General features: G+C 36.1%; 2 protein-coding genes across 14 annotated transcripts in view; one reads left to right on the forward strand and one right to left on the reverse strand.

Annotated features, from left to right (window-relative positions):
- DPP4 (dipeptidyl peptidase 4) overlaps positions 1–9,035 on the forward strand; it is a 39,849-nt gene extending 30,814 nt beyond the window's left edge. For both annotated transcript variants that reach the window (XM_084524198.1, XM_084524197.1), the window contains 5 exons: positions 335–434; positions 2,044–2,108; positions 7,313–7,385; positions 7,636–7,709; positions 8,556–9,035. In XM_084524198.1, coding sequence (XP_084380324.1) covers positions 335–434; positions 2,044–2,108; positions 7,313–7,385; positions 7,636–7,709; positions 8,556–8,654 — 411 coding nt within the window. In that variant the 3' untranslated portion in view covers positions 8,655–9,035. The remainder of the gene's footprint in view (positions 1–334; positions 435–2,043; positions 2,109–7,312; positions 7,386–7,635; positions 7,710–8,555) is intronic.
- Positions 9,036–10,934: 1,899 nt separating this feature from the next.
- SLC4A10 (solute carrier family 4 member 10) overlaps positions 10,935–19,997 on the reverse strand; it is a 181,171-nt gene continuing 172,108 nt past the window's right edge. For 8 of the 12 annotated variants that reach the window (XM_084524194.1, XM_084524193.1, XM_084524186.1 and 5 more), the window contains 3 exons: positions 19,134–19,201; positions 17,171–17,287; positions 10,935–13,221 (listed from right to left, as the gene is read on the reverse strand). In XM_084524194.1, coding sequence (XP_084380320.1) covers positions 13,155–13,221; positions 17,171–17,287; positions 19,134–19,201 — 252 coding nt within the window. In that variant the 3' untranslated portion in view covers positions 10,935–13,154. Of the gene's footprint in view, positions 13,222–14,201; positions 14,228–16,431; positions 16,471–17,170; positions 17,288–19,108; positions 19,202–19,997 lie in introns of those variants that run through there. The other 4 variants (XR_014694506.1, XM_084524187.1, XM_084524192.1 and 1 more) reach the window with 4 other exon arrangements.

Genomic DNA, 19,997 nt, shown 5'->3' on the forward strand with positions numbered 1-19,997 from the left:
GGAGAGGGACAAAGCGGTTCAGCAGTGTCTTGTTTCCTGTCTTTCGCTGCTGCCTACGGTGCTACCAAACACTGTCATTCCAAGCTGAGTCACAGTTCAGTGGCGTTTGCACCCCTTTTCCACAGCAAGCACTCATTCATCAGAGCCACAGCTGCCATGCGCTGTTTGATGCCTGTTTCCCCCACTGAGCAGGTTGGGTGAGATCTGACCCAAATTCAGAATGGAGTTCATTAATATGAAAACTGCTGAGCCTATAAATGTCTGGTGAACCATTTAGCAGATGGGCCCCATCCTTTTCTTTCTGACTAAAATAACAGCAATGTTTTCTTCTCAGTCTTATGGGGGATATGTGACCTCCATGGTGCTTGGCTCTGGAAGCGGCGTGTTCAAGTGTGGAATAGCGGTTGCCCCTGTGTCACGTTGGCAATATTATGGTATGTGATGGCTTCCTTGTTACAAGGATTCCCATATGTCTTGCAGTGCACATGCTGCAAAGTGTTGATTCATAGTGCAGAACTTTGATTATCTACTAGATGCCATGTAAATGCCATTTGGTCTGTTTTTATGAACTCATGGGTATTGCATTTCAGAATTAAACCAGTTTCCTAAATCTTATTTCTTATTTTAAAAAGTCAGATCCACAATTCCATATAATCTTTATGACCTTTAACGATGCAAAATTGTTATAATATTTGTAGTAATACCACAATGTGTCTGCAGTTGTATTCCAAAGCTGCTACGTGTTCTGAGGAGCTGAGACCAGTACTAAATGTCAGCAATCCATCAATAGTAGTCTGTGTGTATTTAAAATGCTACTTTTTAAAAAAGAACTGTGAGACCTAACATCAAATTTTAAGTCCTTAAACTTGTCTCTCAAAATGACAACAGAATTTGAATTTTCTCTGTATTTTTCTTTTTAGAGTATAAAATCTGGATTTTATAAATCTAGTCTTATGCATAGCTTGACGCGAGCTAAAACTGAACAAGTGGACTAGTCTATACATGCCTCAGGCTTATACTGTGCAAGGTTGTATATTGCATGAGGCTATAAAAACAGTTGTAGAGGACCTCCTCCCAGATTAAAAAAAAATATGTAATTGACAATATAGTATGTGTTAATACAATGTGACTATATATTGATATTTTTCTTGCTTTGATACATCCAAAAACTTTCAAAGGAAAGCTTTCCATGGCAAATCTATGCTAAATAAAGGTATAATTTATTCTGCATCTAGCACAGAGGCTGTATAAGACTGTATTGTGTGCTCTGGCTAAGTCAGCAGCTCAGAGCATACTGACGGATATTTGTAGTAGTCTATTGGGGATGTAGAGATGTTTTTAATGTTTTAGACATGAATATTACAGAATGTCAGGGAATTTATTTTTTTTAATTTTAAATAAAGATCAGTATCTTTAAAATACATTTTGAGTTGATTAGATAAAAGAAAGGGTTATGGAGGCATGTATATTCAACACCAAAAACCTGTGACAACACTGGCGAGAAATCCAATGGATATTAGAATATGGTGAAATAGTGTCGGTTTGTATGACTTAAAATAAAGCAGCAGATCTACAAATGTGATAGGATATTATGCTGAAAAATCTGTGGAAAATCAAATACTAAATTTTGACTATATGTATATGATAGATACTAGCTGAGTCCCAAACTACTATATTTTCATTTCATAGTTTTTAACTAGTAAAAATTTACATTAAATTTCTCAGCTTTATTTTTTTCAAATGCCAGTCATTTACTGAAAGATTTTCAGCTATTTTCTTAGGCTTACCGAAAGAATAACAATAAGGTAACATTGACACAAAGTACTTTATTAATATTCAGCATTCAGGTGACCATGGCAACAAGATTAAATATTCTGAATAATGATGGTTACCTACATGGCTCATTGTGGAAAATCTGTTTTAAATCTTCTATCTCTTCTTACTTTCCAGTATGCGTTCTTTTTGTGTGTAACAGACTGAAATTTCTGGTAGGCAGAAATACTGAAAAACTAAGTAGTATATTCTGATTTTTTTTTATTACAGATTCAATATACACGGAGCGATACATGGGCCTTCCTATAGAAAGTGATAATCTGAAAAACTACAATGTAAGAAAGAATTCACTTAATTTCATTTCTATGTGTTGTTTCTTTTCTAAGCCACTCTGTTGTTCTTTACACAATCTTGTTCCTTCCCCAGGGGAAGAATTAAGTGTTTCATTATTCCAGTGTTAATTGTTGCATTGTGCTTTTAGAGGCTCTAGTTTCATGCATTTGGATTCAAACAAGGCAGTTACCTCTTGCTGTATGCTGTGGCTTTTCAGTTGTTTTTTTTGTGTGTTGGTTTTTGTTGTAATTTTTGTCGTGTTTTTGTTGTTTTGTTTTTTAAGTTCAATTCCATTTGGCTACTTTACAGACTGTAAAACTAGCTGTAAAAACAGTTTTATTTTAATCACCAGGAAACAAATTTGCTTTAAAATTTAATATGATCATGGGCAAAGTATGTTTTATTAAAAAAAAAAATGCACTGCATTTCTCTGAAATTTATTTAAAAAAAAACATCATAAATTGGAAAGTTCACATCATATCCATGTTGCAAACTTTAGTCAGGGAAAAAAAAATCTCTTAGGAATCCTTTACAGGTAGGCAAATCTGTCAGTACTCTGATCCCATACCCAAACTGCAGACCAGCTGGAAGCCAACATCATCATCAGGGACAGAATTTTGGCCTAATCTCCATGAACACAGGGTTTCTAAACTTTAATCTAAAATAACTGATGTTTGTCCAGAAATTAGGGAATTTCCAGGTGTTTTATTGGGAGCAAAATACCTGTTGATTGTTTATGTTCATTAAAGAGGAGTAACATTGCTCCTCTGTGTACCATTGCAGTAGCTGCATTTTGTTGCCTAAAGGGCTTTTTGAAATTCCAGGCAGCTGAGAGTAGGGCAGAGCTGCCCAAGCCTTCTGTAAAGTGTTAAATTTCAACCCAAGGTTGAAATACAGCAGCTCTTGGAGAACAGTAAGTAATCTGAGGGGTACTTTGTCATTGGGATTTTTCAGAGAGGTTTAGCCCTGGTGATGCTGGAAACAAACACGTATACTAAAGCAAAAGAGATGGGGGCATTCTCTTGTTTTAGCTTGGTAAATAGGTTAGAAAACAGCTTAGGAATGATTGTGTCTTGGAGGGGGGGCTTGAAATCAGTGTCATGGTTGGGGGGGGAAGGCTGGAGGTTGTTGCGCTGACTTGAAAGTATGGTAAAACATTTAAGTACATGCATATATGCGATGAAATACGGACTGGAACGCCTGTTTTGCCATATTGCTACAGTGATCTAGTTTTGTCAATTGCTGTATGAGAAGCCCTGGTCAAAACTCAGGAAATCAGCTGTGATTGCTGGGAGACTTTGTACTATGTCTCTCTGAATCAACGAGCTGCTCAGACCCACTGGGGACTGACCAACAGCCTGCAGCAGTCCGCCTGCCTTTTTCCAAATGTGTTTTTTTAAGGCAGTGGGAACAGTAGGAGGTCTGTGAGGTAGCAGTGTAAATAGAAGTTACTGTCGTTGTGTAGAACGAACGTTAACGCTCTGGGTGCACAAAGTCATTCACCAGCTTCACGGCACAGATGGCAACAGAGGACTGTTTAATCCTTTCAAGCCAGGAGTCGGATTTTCTTGGCATAGGATTCATTGCTGGCAATAGCCACGTTGAAACTGCCAGTACCAAAGAGCTAAAGGTTTCAAATGTGTTACTCAGAGGACTAATTGGGGAGAATGGTGGTTAGATGGAGGAGGGGTAATTGCACAGATCAGATTGTCACACTTCACTGCTCCTTCTAGAGACAGGAAAATGAAATTTGAGGAAGTCTTCGTTCATTGCTAAAAGCCCCAAATAATGCATTACTTGGAATTTGCTTTTCCACTTAAACCTGGAAGGGCGGGTGGGTAGCTCGAGAGGTGGGTTTGTTGCTTTTCATAAAACAACAGTGGAAGAGTCATAGGATTTTGTTGTTACTGAAGATCATTACTGACTTCAAGCAAGGAATGTGCTGGGCTGTAGCCCCTTTCTTCAGTGCCCCAGACCCCTGGCCTGCCTCCTGGTCCCTTACCCACTGCTAAGGGTTATTCCCCAAAATGAATTTGTTTAGCAAGTTGATGCAAAATATGTACTGAAAAGCTCTCCTAGCTGAACCTGTTAAAGCATTTTTTGAACTGTTAACTTCATACTGTCAGGTTTGCATGCTGCATCATATATTGTCTATCCTACTGCATCCAGTGTAAACCTGACTTGAAAGGTTGCATAAAATCTGCACTGTGTGCCCTGGTTTAAAACAAATGCGACTGTGTACACATCTGCTTAGAGCAGATGTGTGCTGCTGGTGCCTTCCTAATGCACAGAGTATTGCTAATGACCATGATGTGATATCATCTCAAGAAATGATATCTAGTGGTGTTGAGAAGTACACCCTACCTTTGTGTTACTATGACATTAGGTAGGGTGCACATTGATAGATGAGAAGTCTGGCTTGTTAACAGTCTGAAGGATGGCTCGTGATCCTTTGAGGAGGCTAATTAGGTGTGATCAGTGCCTTCTAGGTGAGTTGTAGGGTATTAAAAGTTAGAGCTTTGTAAAAGAAAGGAGCAAGCATGGGTGGAGCTTCCAATATAATTGTGAAAACATCAGTACAGATCCTAACCTGAATGGGAGAAAAAAACTCTCTGCTTAGGAAGAACTGTCCCTGACGTAAAGGACTTGAGACTAAAATGGGCCAGAGCTACAGAGGTCAGATGCAGTAGCCACGTAAAGCATACCAAAGAGACTGTTCAACTTGTGAGATTATTTTGCAGTTCACTCTGAATTTGATATGCTTTTGGCAAGTGTTTGAAACAGTCATAGATTTGGCAATCCTTTTCTAGCAGATTTGAAATGTTCAGTCCTTAAGAACTGCTGCATCATTAGGTTATGCAAAACAGGGTACAATTTTGTAAATATGCCATCTTGTACTGATTTGACATTTGTTCTATTATCTGAGAATATGCTAAAGGGAGAGAGACCTTCAGTTTCAGCCAAACCTTAACTTGTTTGTTGAGTGCTGATAAAATGTTGACTGCTGTGTGATCTTTAGAAAAGCCAGTTACACTCAGCAGGGCCTAATTCTCAGCACTTGTACACAGTCCCTTTTCAGAACCATTGTCATGACAGTGTAACTATGAAAAGGAAAAGGGTAAATTAAGTTGCATTTACATACAGTCCACTTGGGGTTTGTTTTTAGCTGTTGTTTTAACTGTGTCTAACTTCAGATTACTCCCTACCCTACCATCTTTATTATTAATTTTTTGGAAGAAATACTATGTCCTTAAAGTGCATTTTAGGGAAGGGACTCTCTGTGTTGAGTATGGGTACAGCAAGTCGTAAATCATTTGAAAGTAATTAAAAAAAAAAAAAAGTATCTCTTTTGTGTGCACCTTACTTCTAAAGTATTTTATCTTGTTTAATGCTTGGAAGGGGAAAATAAGTGACATTTTCTTTAAAACTGCTTTTGGAAAGTCAAATTCCCAGAATTGTACCTCAAGTTGGCCTTCCAGTCAGAAGGTGTGCTGTCCCTTAAGCCAGCGTTTATTTGCTGGAAGAAAGTTTATAAAGATCCATAATTTTGCACATGCGCACAAGGCAACTTGTTTCATTCAAAGGATACTGCGTGTGTCATTTTCTTTTTTAATCACTGGGCTGATGCTTTGTAAATCATTCCTTTGGTTGGCTGCTGTACCAGTGCTTCTTGCTGAAACATAATCCCCTCTGCAGATTTTGGTGCTCTTACCTAGCAATTCCTACTGTATGATCCCAAAATGTTTCAGTGGGTGGTGTTATGCTTCCAATGTGCATGGCTTTCTATACATTATATGGGACTTCTGCTGAACTGCATCCTTCCTTTATCAAAAGATGGCAAATACAGTGTCATGGATTGGAGGTGTTTTGTTGCTGCTTTTTTTTTTCTCCCGATGAACTTGTTTTTCAAATGTGGTTGAATAATCATCACAGAGAACAAATTTCACTTATGAAAGCTTGAAGTATGCTGTTTTTGCAGAAGGGAAAAGGGATTTAATATTTATCTTTGCTTTAAAGATATTTTGAGTGTGTGTGCAGATATATAAGAAAAGCAAAACATTTCTGTTTCTTGGTATATAATGTATTTGACGTTTTTGTGTACTAAATACAAATTCATGCACAAGGATACAGCCTTTGTATGAGGAAAAAATTATGCATTCTTTTGTTTCTAATTTTTACTTGTTTTCTTTGTCATAGTAGCTTTTAAGTTGCAGTACTATAGAGAGAACTTCCACAGGGATTCAGGCATCTTCAGCAGAGAACCCATATAATAGTGCTAGTGGAAGGAAATTTCATCAACGTATTGTACCATTATTTTGGGTAGTTTATCAATCCTCCACTATCTTACATTGTCCATTTTCTTTTTTCCACCCTCATGGCAAAACATTGTCCTGTTCCCTTTCCTTGTCCAAATGCAGTCTCTGAAGTCTTTACTTCCCTCATTCTTTAGCACCTGGTACACCTGCTTATAGTGCTCAGGTGATTATTAGGCCCTCGTAAGTGTGTCACTTAAGTAAGTGTTTTGAATTTATTGAGTTAGTTGCTGATTATTTTTTCATTGCCATATTATCTTTTAATTCCTAAAATGCAGCTTGACTTCTATTTATAGATTTGGTCTAGTGTTTTGTGTTTTTTTTTTTTTCTGTCAGGCATGTCTGTATCACACTTGGGGGAGAGTGTTCTTTAAAACTTCTCGCCCATATTTACTTGAGAATGAGGACATACAGGCTCTGTTGAATTTAGCTACAGGTAGACTGTAGTATACATCTTTGTGGGGAAGATAATGGACGTAGTCTCTGTAATATCTTCTCCTCACTATCATAGGGTGCACTGTTGTCATGGCAACATTTTTTAACTTCTCTGCAGTATCACAGAAAACCTATGGCAAGTGGTGTGCTGCAGGCTAACAACGTGTTAGCAATGCATTAAATGTCTATCTCACTCACAAAACTCCTTCCCCTCTGGAATTGCCTGTTACTTTTCAGACATAACCCTTGGTAATAATTGCAGACCAGTGCAGAATGGTTTGTGTGAGCACAGTGCTGTTGGGTATGTGAACATGCTACTTTGTGGGAGGTGGGCAAGGGTTGTTGCTTTTATCTCAGGAACCCCAGACTGTGTCAACAGGAATCAGTCAGTTGGTAGCAAATCATCTTCTAACAAATAGCACCTTTTTTTTTATTTTTTTCCTTTTCTTTAATTTCAGAGTTCAACAGTAATGGCCAGAGCTGAAAAATTCAAGGAAGTTGAGTATCTCCTTATTCATGGAACAGCAGATGGTGAGTTGCAGTTAATTAGACATTTTAGTATTACAGACAGGTTTGCAATTCTACTACTGACAAAACAAAAGCATGAAGGGGCAAGGCTGTTACATTTACGTCAATAAAATAATACAGCTTTCTGCAACTAATTTGTGTTTCAGGCAGCAGTGCTGGGGAGTCTTCTGTGTTCGTTGTTTTGTTTTTTCCCCCATAGTAGTACAGAATCAAAATTTTGTTTACCTTTTTCCTTTTTTTCTTCCTTTTTCAGATAATGTTCACTTTCAGCAAGCAGCACAGATAGCCAAAGCTCTTGTGGAAGCTGAAGTGGATTTTCAGGCAATGGTATGTCTGTGTTTTGTTTATCATATTACAAATGAACTTATATTATGAGAATGGTGCCATCAGCTGCTTGTAGTTACATACAAATCAATTGCCATCTTAAATGAAAGCTCACATACTTGCATTTCACCTTCAGTAATTTAAATCTTAACATAACTTTCCATGTATCTACTGCATAAGAGAAAAAAAATGAAGCAGTTGCTTTTCATATTTGATCCTGTTTACCTAATCTTTCATTTTGTTCATTTTTCTGTGTTCTCAGTCAGGCTAGTCCCAATCTTAGAGACTATTCAGCCAACTGTGGGTGTATGCTATCTTACTATATAAGAAAATGGTAACTTCAGTTAAGTCCATTTCTTTACCCAACATATCCTGTCCATCATTTTCAGCGTTTCTCTACTAAACTTGTTAGACCCCATAGTTGCCCCAGCATGCTGTGCATGGGAACTCCCACAATAAGGTGTTGGTGCTTCCTTTACTACTTTTTCCCAGACTTTGGGAACACTAGATAAAGTACAGGATGAAGGCAGGTGCACCAATGTATATGAGCTGTCCTTGAAGGGTTGAGGTGGTGAGAGTGGACAACCCTCTGAACTAGCCTCCATATGGACAAGTAACATATATATTTTGTACTTAGCATGACTAGCTGGTGTATCCCACAAAAATCAGGAACAGAAATCACAGTGGCTTCCTACCCCCTTTGCCTCAATGCTGAATTTAGCCTCTCAACAGCTGGCTGAATATTTTTTTGGTTTGTTTGTTTTTGTTTTAATGATGTCTATGACATTTGGTTTGTATGATTTGGGTGTAGCAAGAGGTAACATTCTCTATGTATTTTCTTTCCTGCAGTGGTATACCGACAAAGACCATTCCATCACCGGTCAAGCACATAAGCATATTTATACTCACATGAGCCATTTCATAAAGCAATGTTTCTCACTGCCCTAGCACAGGAATGGCACCAGCATTTTGGTGGTTAGTCGTGGGTTTTCTCCAGAAAACTCTGTAGTTAATGGACAATGAGCCAGTATAAACTTTGGGATACCTGAATATATGATGAAGTGCTAATTTTTATAAAGATTTCTGTTGCCAAGCTACTATTATTGATTGCATTTAATCAGGTCATTAACATCACCAGGATGTAAGTAAGTTGTAGACTTCCAGCAAGCATGGTACTTTCTTGAATCAGTACTTTTTGTTTTGTTATTTGTCTAAAACTGAAAACCAAAAAAAAAACAGTTTCTATGTGGTATAATGAATGGTGAAAATAACATCAAATAGAAATTGACATGATCATCACTTGAGGAATAAAAACAATGTTTTCCAAAATAAGAGCCCTGTGATTATTTCTGTGAAAACACAGATAAAACTTTGAACAGGTTTTGCAGAAATTACCTTAATGTACGATCAATGATTACTTTAGAAATAGTACCGTGAATGCCGCAATGTTAGTATTTTCTATGCAGATGGAAACACTTTGTTAACTGCAGTTCCTTAAGTTAGTATTTTCTCTGCAAACTCTTAGATTACAGCTGAAAAAATCTTGCAAGGAATGTTTGTAACCAGCTTTCACTAAAGATTTTAAATGAAACCAGCAGCACTGAATTTCTTTCTGCTCTGGTAAACTGTTACCTGGGAACTCTAGCAGTTCACTGTTGTTTCTTTTTTAGGAGAGAAACTGCTTTTTCTTTTTTTTTTTTTTTTTCTTTTTAATTTCCTATTTACCAATGAGTAGCCTAGCATAAAGCACTACTGCATGACCTGTCAGTTAAAGTGAGGAGTAGACTGTAGGTCTCACATGAACATGCTGTTTAGCAAACCTGCTCTTCTTTGCAGCTTACCCGTAAACTTCTGCTTTACCTTCAGCACTCCAGGTAGGCTTCACCATCTGAAAATAAGACTCATATTTTCTTAATTTCACGTAGATCATATAACTAGGTTGCATCTGTTCTACAAAATGTGCTGCTTTAAAATAATAAGTCATTAAGTTACAAAAGGATATATATTCTATGGCATTGAAAATGCTGCTTAAGAAATAACTCCTAGAATGTTACAAAAATACATTAACTCTAAGACTTACAGTGAAATTTCTGTTTTTGCCTCATGGTATCATGATATTAGATATGATTAGCATGTGATTGCATGTATGTATGTATCATGATGTAAATGATGTGACTGTAAAAGTAGTCATACAGGGAGATAAAAAATGGGGAGGCCTGAATTTCTTTGGTCTGGTACATCTTCCCCAGCTCCAAGAATAATGCAGACAATAAGATAATAGAGCTACCTCAGGGAACTGACAAATAGCACTTCAACTTAAAAATGCATGAGCACAGGTAAAATACCTAAAACTTAAGCCCCAGAAGAAAGCCAGCTAGCTTCATTAATATACAAAGCTCTGCTCTGAGTCAACTGGTTGTGGCTGAAGTACTACCACATACTAGAGTTAGGCACTTATATGCTAGTTAACACTTTTTCCTCTTTATTTTTTTCCAGCTAAAATGGGAAACTTAAGTTCTTTGTATACTTTGTGTAAAATATTAAGAGGCAGCAGAAGCCTGAAGCATGAGTTAAAGTTTTCTGTCTGGGAGGCTTCCATTCTTTGGTTCAGAACTTAGTGAAGCTCAAAAGTGTTTTAATAAGACAGAGTTAATAATTTAAGTATTTGGGGGTTGGCAAAAGTAGTAGGCTTTAAGGCCTACAGGTACAGGATTTTTTCAGGAGCAGAAATCTGGGACTCTAAGAATAGCAGGAGCTCCCACCATAGGCAGTAGCTGAACAAATGATCAACCATTAGACAATTTAAGTACTATCGCTTTGCGGAATTTTAAGCCGTATGAACTTACCTCATGAGCTGTTAAAGGACCCAACTACTGCTGCCTGCTCCACATCATCTCTCCCATGAGCTAGTTGAACCAACTCATGACCAGTAAATCAGAATCTAATTCCCACTCTCTTCCTGGAACAGGTCAGTTATATGCAATCCCTGATGGCACACTTACTGTTTCTTAGAGACACACCATCTACACCACCACCAACTACGCACAGCTAGCCAATGCTGGTTATAGCGCATGATTCAATAAGATCTCACTTGGATATGAAGTAGGACTGAGTTATACAATTCAGATATTTGTGAGATATAATCAAGCATCAGGTAGTCATTTAAAATACTGTACAACGTTGCATACTTGCATATTTTGCAGTGTGAAAATAAAAATTGAAAATTAGTTAGGATAAATATTTATTTTCACGTAACATTTCTTAATTGTGAAAAACACAATAGTCTATTCACATGTACACATAAACTTCTGTAATAAATTACATCCAAGAAATGAGTAATTTTGACCAGGAATATGAAATTAGAAGTAAATATAGCACTACATTTATATTGTGTGATTCAGAATGTTGAGATTAACATTGGAATAGCATTTAAATTCACACAAGAATAGAGTGACTGTTTAAAAAAAAACACCCTGGAATACTGAACAGAAATACAGAATGCCATTGAATACAGTGATTTCTTAATATTCTAAGAGTTGGTCAAGTGAAACTAATACATCTTGATTGTATACATTATCTGCATTAAAGCCAGCAACATATTAAAACACCACCAGGCTGCTTTCGGGATGAACCAGTATTGAACTTCTATACTAACCTTAAAACAATTGGAATATTATAATTTATCATCAAGTACACAAAACAAAGCATTTAACCTTAATGCGTTGGCATTTTTTCCTAAATTTATAAATACAAACATTTAATTAAATGTAAATCCTTCCTTATGTCCGTTACATGTCTTTCCCCCACCCCCATAGAAATGGTCTTTAATGGGCTTTGATAATGCCAAGTAAAATTTAGAACAGTGACCCTACTGGCTTGCAGCAAAACACAGTTATCATTTATGGCTGAAGTAGTAAAACATACATACGCACTCACACACACACACAAAAACATCAGAAGGAATACTTTAAATGTGCTGGAAATGAAAAGTAAGTCACATGAGGACTATGGAAAGATTAGCTATTTTGAAAGCTAGGGAATGTTAAAGCCCTGTAGCTGAGTTCTTAGAAAGATTATGAGACTGCAGATGCTCATTCTTAGGATTCAAAGCAATAGTGACAGCCTTCATTTAATCATTTAAAAATGTATCTTAAAAATTTTAAAAATTAGAAAGTTTCAAATAATCCATAAAACTTTTGCTCCACATTTCTATTAATTCAATACTTAATCTCATAGTCCTTGTTTTACACAAAAGAACAACTTGAAGGATCAGGCAATAACAAAATTGTTCATGACAAATGTCTTTGCAGTAGCTTTAAAGCCACATTTTACTTAGCAATATTGTTTTTAATCTTTTAATCAATATGTACTTTATAGAGCAGTGAAAAGAGCTGTAACAAAACCAATAGCAGGATACCCATTTTAAGTATTATACACAAACTCTGAAATTAACAGGTTTACAGTTGTTAATAGAACAATATAAATATGCACTTTATGTGGCTGTATTTTAGGCAATAAAGAAGAAAACCATTGGGCAGGTGTTATAATTGCATGGGCGGTATAGTTTGTATCTACAAAATTTTCCCTATTATAAAATAATGGATTCAGTAATGACATAATGGAGTTGTTTGGCCTACCACAGCAACATTCGTACAATACAAGATACTGTAATCACAGGTTGCATTTTAACAAATACTGTACCAATGTTTCACATCAAAGGATGTGGTGGTGTTTTTCAACCAAAGTGAGAGAATGTTTATAATAGATACTTTAATATATATATTATATATATATGACTATGTTCCAGTTACATACAAATTTCAATATTAAATACACTGTATTAAATCAAGGAAAACTGCACAAATACAGAATCTGACCCTGCAATCTCCATTGCAAGAGTAATCCATGACTTCAAAATGACAATTTGAGGAGGAAAGAATTATCCTTAGTAGTTTGTTCATGGGTCAGATCAGTTCTCACTTAAAAAAAAAAAATTCTTAAATCTTAACTAGTCAACTTGGGTCTCCTAAAGTCATTTCCTCCAATTAAGTGATTTTAAAAAAAAAGAAATCTAACAAGTGTTTCAAGTTCATCTTGAATGAAGATTAAGTATTCTCACACAGGAAAAGTAGCAAAATACAGTACAAATCTATTAAGAAGAAAGTTGAATTTGAAAGAAACTTTGCTTGTTAAATGTATGATATGAATACTGATAAATGGCCAACACTAGCAAAGGAAATCAAGATTTTTTGCATTGGCTACTGCAGACTTTTGCACAAATACTAGACAATGTAGACATTTAGACAAAGGGTAATGAGATAAATATTGCACTACATTACCTGTGCTAGTTTGAGATGAAAGACAAAAGTTACAAGATCAAATCAGTTATACTTAGTGGTTGTGGCACTCCTTTCATTCATTCGTAAAAAAAATTAACTGAAGAACAAGTCATAGACAAGTCTCCCGGTCAACACCTTTCCCTGAGTCAGCTTTCTTCTCTTTTCTGATTTCAGCACTAGAAAAAGGGAAAAGAAAAAAAAAGGTTACAACAGCAGTATCATACAGATTAATGATCTACCTGAAAACCGATACTGCACTGGTATTTTGGTTAATTTTTCATGCGGCATAGCACAAACTGGGAAGCAAGTGAAAGTTGCTGTGTTGAATGGTGCAAAAGACATCAGCCAGCATTTTAGTGATGAGATAGATAGAGAATTTAAGATGTACGGACAGACAAGTCAGCCCAGCATGCAAGCAAAGATAGACACTTCTTTGTTTTTGGCAAATACAACTGTTAATTAAGTAATGGTAACATACAGTTCCCAGACAATACCAGCATTTTCTTAATGGCACAAACAAGAGGTTACAGTAAGTATTACTTTTTTTTTTTTTTAACATGTATTACATTGCTCAACATACATTTGGAAGGAATGTTTTAGGACTAAAGAAGGGCAAGCCAATTTATAACTGTAATATTTGGCTTTCAGCCTTCACTGGAGAGAGCAGGCAATGGCAGTAGCAGAGGGGCAGGGGGGATGACAATACTCCCCCCTTGGAGCTCAGCTTAGTGTATACTTGCTCACGTATACATATAAGGAATTTAGTGGGTTTCCTTTGTTGTTGTTGTTTTGTTTGTTTTTTAAATAAGCCTGAAAGTTAGATCCCATAAAAGCCATATTACCAGGAACTCTGAAGCAGAGTTCAAATTTAGATTCTGCTTTTTTTCCAGTTAAAACAATGTTGATTTGCCTACAGAAAACAATACATGTGCAAAGCAGATTTATTTATATATTTTTGTGAAGAGGGTCCTAATTTACAACAACGTAAATAAATAATTTTTTTTTAAAGTCATGTTGTTGCAATGAGTCTTAATCACACTACAAAAATGCAAAGAGGCTTCCACAACACAGGCAAATCAAGCCTTCAACAAAGAGTGAGTGGCAGGGTATCTAAACATGTTTCTGAGAACAAACCTGTACCAAGCACATAACCTACCAGGTTTCATGGGAATAATTCTTTAACTAGAATGAATAAGAAATAGGCTGAGTTACACAAGGCTAAAAGAAAGCATGATCAATTCTCAAATTCTTAAGGTGATTCATGAACAATTTTACAATCATCCGACATTTTTCTTCACATAAAAATTGCTTTAAGGATACAATTCAGTTCAGCCAAAGCTTGCTTCTATGCCTATGGCAGCTTCCAGAGGTGTTAATGGAAATAGCTAAAGAATACCAACTTCTGCCACTTCAACTGCCAAATCTGTCACCTTCTGTAGAACAGTGATAGGATTGGGTATGCTACACTTCCTGCACACAAAGGGTATGCAAACAAATTCTTAGGGGGTGAATTTAAATTGCAGCAGTACAGCCAGCAGAAAGTACCTTTGCTTAGTAAAGCAAACACTAAGCATGCGTAGTGTGTCTTAAAGTCTGTATTATTGCGAGGTTTTATGTGTACTGATACCAGGAAAGTCTCCTTCTATTTAGGCTTTGCATCTCCTGCAGATGGGAGCTTTAATTAATGCCTAGAGTAATTTGGAAAATAAAAAGAAAAAGACAAGTCCAATTTTTTACTACTAAAACACATACCTGGTGGAGCTGTAAAAGTATTTAAGCACTCTTCCTCCCTGCCCACTAAGTACTTTAACAAGCATGAAAAAGGTTTGGGATATGAGACTTGCTTAGTAGCTTCAGGCAGAAAAGAGAATTTGTGTCAGCTACAACATAATAGCTTTTTCTCCAATATTTTTTTAAAATAGCAGCTAGGACCACTGTTTATATATGATCAGATTTTCTCCATGTGTTTTGAAACTATCTGAAGGGTTTGTATTATAGACAAAGACAGAGGAATATTTAATTACATATTACCAAAGAAGGGTATGTTTCAGCCTTGGTGATCAATTCTATCAAGACACGGCCATACCCAAAAGCAGACTTTTAGCTCCCTAGACTCTTTGATATTGAAAAATTGAGGTATTAAAGGAGATTTCAGGTGCCTGTATCGTTAGGTAACAGCTAAGTAAGTAAATCTCATGCAAGTCCACCCTTCAGAGACTTAATACTGTTATGAATCTGTGATGTAAAAATTACCACATACCACTTTGTCTCTCCCCCCTACTTCAAAGAGCCAGGGGTGGGGCTTATGACAGATACTCACATCATACTGATAAGTTGTTTGTATAACCCCTTCTCACCTAAGATCTCTGAGATCTTTGTAGTTTAGTATTAACCTAAAACCCTGATCCCTTAGTTCTTTTTCACCTAAGTCCTTGTTGATGTGAGCAAAGGTGTATCTGCTATTTTGCTGCAGCATAAAGGCCAAATCATCTTTTACCCATATATTGTCTGAGCCACAGTCTTTGCAGATGCTCGTTGATCAAAGGATCTTTGAAAATTTCAGGTTAAAACAAAATACATGTCTACATAATCATTCATACTATCAAAGAAAGCAATATCTACCAGAAAAAATTAAAACTACAGCATACCCACTGGCTGTAAATGTACCATATCACTTTCTTCTCTGTCTCCCGATTTTCACAGCCCGGGCAGCAGAGGCACATATGATAAGAAAATCATACTGTAAGTCCTTTGCCCATGCACCAGACTGATTTCACTGTTATGGGATCCTTTTCATCCCATGTGGAGGGTGGAAGATAAATCAGAACTACAATGCTATTTTGACTGTCATTATAATAGCAGTAAAATGATCACATTGGTTTGCTTCTTGGGTGTTTAAAATGAAGATGTTCTGGTCATCAACTGTTCATCTTGTTTATGCTGTTTAGAGAAAGGAACAACATTGAAAGGCAGCATGCCATTTTGGGGTGACAAAATTAAAAATAAAAAAAAAAAAGTATCTTTTTTCCTTCAATGCATCCCTTCACCATAAAACTATAACTAGATATTTCAAACATGGAACTTATTTTGAACGTGAGAATTAGAAATGGACAGAATTTTGAATTTTAAAGTGTCACCAAATCACTAACAAGAATATGCTAAGAATAAATTATTTTTAGCACTTAAATATGCTACATATACATTTTCTACTTTTAATATAATAAAAATGAAATTTTAATATTAAAGGCTTTGAAGTCAACATGTTTGTATTCCTATCTGAAATTTCTTTTTATTCTGTCTCCCCAAAAATAACACAAATTGTATAGGCAACACCACTTTGAATTGGAAAATACAATAAAGGAAGAGTTCGTGGGACTGGGTCTTACCTTTGGGGAATCAGCTTCTATAGTGATTAGGAAGGGGAGCTTATGACAAAAATGTGATATGAAACAATTAAGTAGAAAGTATCGTTACATTTAAAATTTATGGAAACGTGGGAAAATCTTTTTTACAACAGCACTGTGCTTGTATTTTCTATTTCCTTATCCCCATCACAATTCTCTAGTACAGACAAAACATCATTGGTTCATTTTACGTTTGTCTGGATTAAACTTTAAAGGTATTTATCTGGTTTGAGTCCAGCTGAAATAGGCATAAAAAATGACCCGAAGCAATGCAATCTTTAAACTATTTTCACTCCAAATATTGGTAGATTGCATTCAGAGAACTGGGCTCTTCATAAAGATATTTCCAGGGCAGTAATGACTACTTATTTTTCAAGAGAAGAAACTAAAAGCAGGCAGAACAAACACAACAGCTGTTGTGCAATATCCAGGTGTAGGCTGGTGGTTCATTACACAAGCATCAAGCATGCTCAACTTCATTTTCCACTGTAGTGTAACTAAGTACCATGCAAGTATTTATGATTTTCTTTACAAATATACACAGTGAATTTGTGTTTTCAGCTTAGAATATTTTGACTATAAAAAATTAAAGTAAAAGGAAACCTCAAAAATCAAAATTGCAAGATACTAGAAATCTTTCTAATCCCTAGCAAAATGTTCCAATATTGGCTTGAGTCCAATATATAAAGCATAATGTAGTAGAGAAAAAAAAAATTAAAACCTTTTAGAAGGAAAGCTTGACTCCTTTTCTTTTGCATTCTCTGAGGATATCAACAATGTCTTCCACACAGCAGTTTTTGCCATTTCATCAGAAATGTTTATCACAGATGGGTCATCTCTAGGGAAGAATAAAAGTAAATACACAATAAAACAATATGCAATTAGTCTTTGTTACTTATTAACTCTACATAAGCCCTTGAAAACTGATAGCAATGAAAATAATGCACAATATAATTTGAGAAATCATGTTAAACTTCAGGAATCCTTAACAATTACTGAAATATTCTTTTAATATATCTTAGCAATTTTTTTTTTCAGTATTTTCCTCCTCCAACAGCAATTAATCACAGTAACATCAATAAAATATATTGTGTCACTTACAACTAATAGACAAAGAAAAAATTCGAATTTAGAGTAGTTCGGTTGGAAGGGACCTACGAAGATCAAGTCTAACTGCCTGATGACTTCAGGGCTAATCAAATGTTGAAGCATATTATGAAGCGTAATATTCAATTGGCTCTTGAACACTGACAGGCATGGGGTGCAAATCCCTCTCCCTCTTTTCTTCTGTGAAATTAAATATTTGCCCAAGATGTCACAGTGTGCCACTGGCATAGCTGGATTAAACAAGAATCCTATGAGCTCCAAACAGTTATTAAGGTACTTATGTTCTGAAATTCCAGCTGCTTTGAAAACAATTTGAAAGTAATCAAAAACCTTGAGAAAGTCAAAGATACAAGCAATCTAAAAAAAAAATTCCCTGATTAAACAAGGCAATCAGTAGCTTTAAGCAGCACTGTGTAGCCATTACACCCTTAAATTTACCTGGACTGCTCTAAACATGTATTTACACACTCAAGAGTAACAAAGCCTTAAATGTTTTATGGGTGTGACATTATTCCTGACTTCCTGGCTTATATATAGTTTGAGTGTCCATAAGACCTCACTAAACTTGTTTCCACATTTGGGGAGGGGGGGATGACTACTTTATCAACCAATGTCTTCGTTCTTTTTCGCTGTAGGCCTGTAACCCTTTCAGTACAGAAATTTACAGACTATTCAGGCAAGTTTACCTATGTAAACACACTATAGATTAATAAAGATCACAGCTTGAGATAAATTAAATATTGTTAATATAAAATGGAACAAAAAGGTATAGACAGAAGAAGAAAAAAATAGAACATTAGAAATCTGGTGAATCAAAAACAGGAAATAGGCTGTGATTTTTCAGACACGCAGGTAGTAAAATGCATCTATTTGCCTTAGGATATGTTAAGATAACTTCATATTAAAATATAAAAGATGGGCACTCTGAGATAGTGTTCCTATGAAATCGTGTTATTGCAGAGATTCCAATCAGCGGACGTGTCATGTCCTTATTAAGAACTTTCTGAAAACTGTAAGTGAGAGTAAGTCCTTATGGGCTGGCCAGGTGTGTTATTATGACCTATAACATAGGTTTTCATGCTTTTCCAGTTGTTCCATCCCTGAATTATGCCTCATCGAGACAGCTCTTAACTCACTTACTATCTCACATTGCTAGGATCTTAATTAGAACATTCTAAAACATGATAGTTTAAGATCCTAGTTTTTTGGAGTGTGTTCAAGACCATTGCTGGTCTCTGCTAGCATCACGGTGAAGGAAGTGACTTGCTTTCACAAGCAAGTGAAAGTTTTCATCTTCCTTTCACACTGTGCTTGTCAGAAGCCGAGGTTTGTCATGAATGGTCTGACCCAAGTCCTTTCTGAGGGAAAACGATGTAGGACAGTGAGATCACATGGAAATACTAGAAAGGGACCAAGCTTTTTAAATGCTGCAGTATATGGTTCAGTTCACATGGCTGTACTCTACTGTCAGACATGCATTCTCCTAACATTCAGGGAGCATTAAATATAAATATGGTGGCATGTTTATTTTATTTGTTTAATTGCAACTCACCTAAAAGAGGAAACGTATATTTTACCTGTAATGTCCTTCTAGTGGTAACTGAACAGTCCCTTCCTCTTCCATTGCTAACATACTTTGCTCTTCCTAGGAAGAAGGAATTTAGATGTGAAACAGGGTATGATCTTGTGAAAAGTAAATTTTATGTACTTTAAACCTTTGCCCCCTTTTCTTTATGTATTTATTAATAGTTCTTGAAATAACGTACTTTCCAACCCTTAATTTAAATATTTGTGATTAAACTGCCTCAAATTTTAAAGTTGTATCTTCAATTCACTTAGTTACACTGAGTGAGCAACTGTATGGTGTATTTTTAAAAATCATGCATAACTGGACATATACACAGCAATGTTAACATGCCAAAATTAGGGAAGCCAAGTTTAAGTTTGTGCACATAGTTTTAAAGCTGACAAAAGTTTTATTGCAGTGAAAAGCAGTAAAACAAGACACCAACATTAATTTTCATTTAAACAGGGAAAAGGCTTCTATGAGGACAGGGAGTGGAGAGAATTAGATATATCTACCAAAAGTCTTTTTGTCCCATAATGACAACTTCAGGAAATCTTTATCTTAGGAGGAAGGGAGAACAAAACACCATCTCTCAAGGACCACGTCCTGCTTGCAAGAGCAAAGGAAAGCAAGTCTCTTGTCTTTCAGACCATAACACCCCAGGGCTCTGCAGGCATGTGCCAAAAGAGGATTGTCAAGGCTCCCAACACCACTACGTCAGGAAAACTGCAGCAGCCTTTACAAGAAGTTATCTCTGAAGCAAAACGTCTCAAATAACAGTGGCTTACAGTCTAAATAACAGGCAACCGTGTGGGCAGGTAATTCCACAGACTTCCACATAAACCCACCCAGGTCTTGTAATCACATGAACAAG

The sequence above is a fragment of the Aythya ferina genome (genome assembly GCF_964211825.1).
Source record: "Aythya ferina genome assembly, chromosome: 6".
NCBI lineage: Eukaryota > Metazoa > Chordata > Aves > Anseriformes > Anatidae > Aythya > Aythya ferina.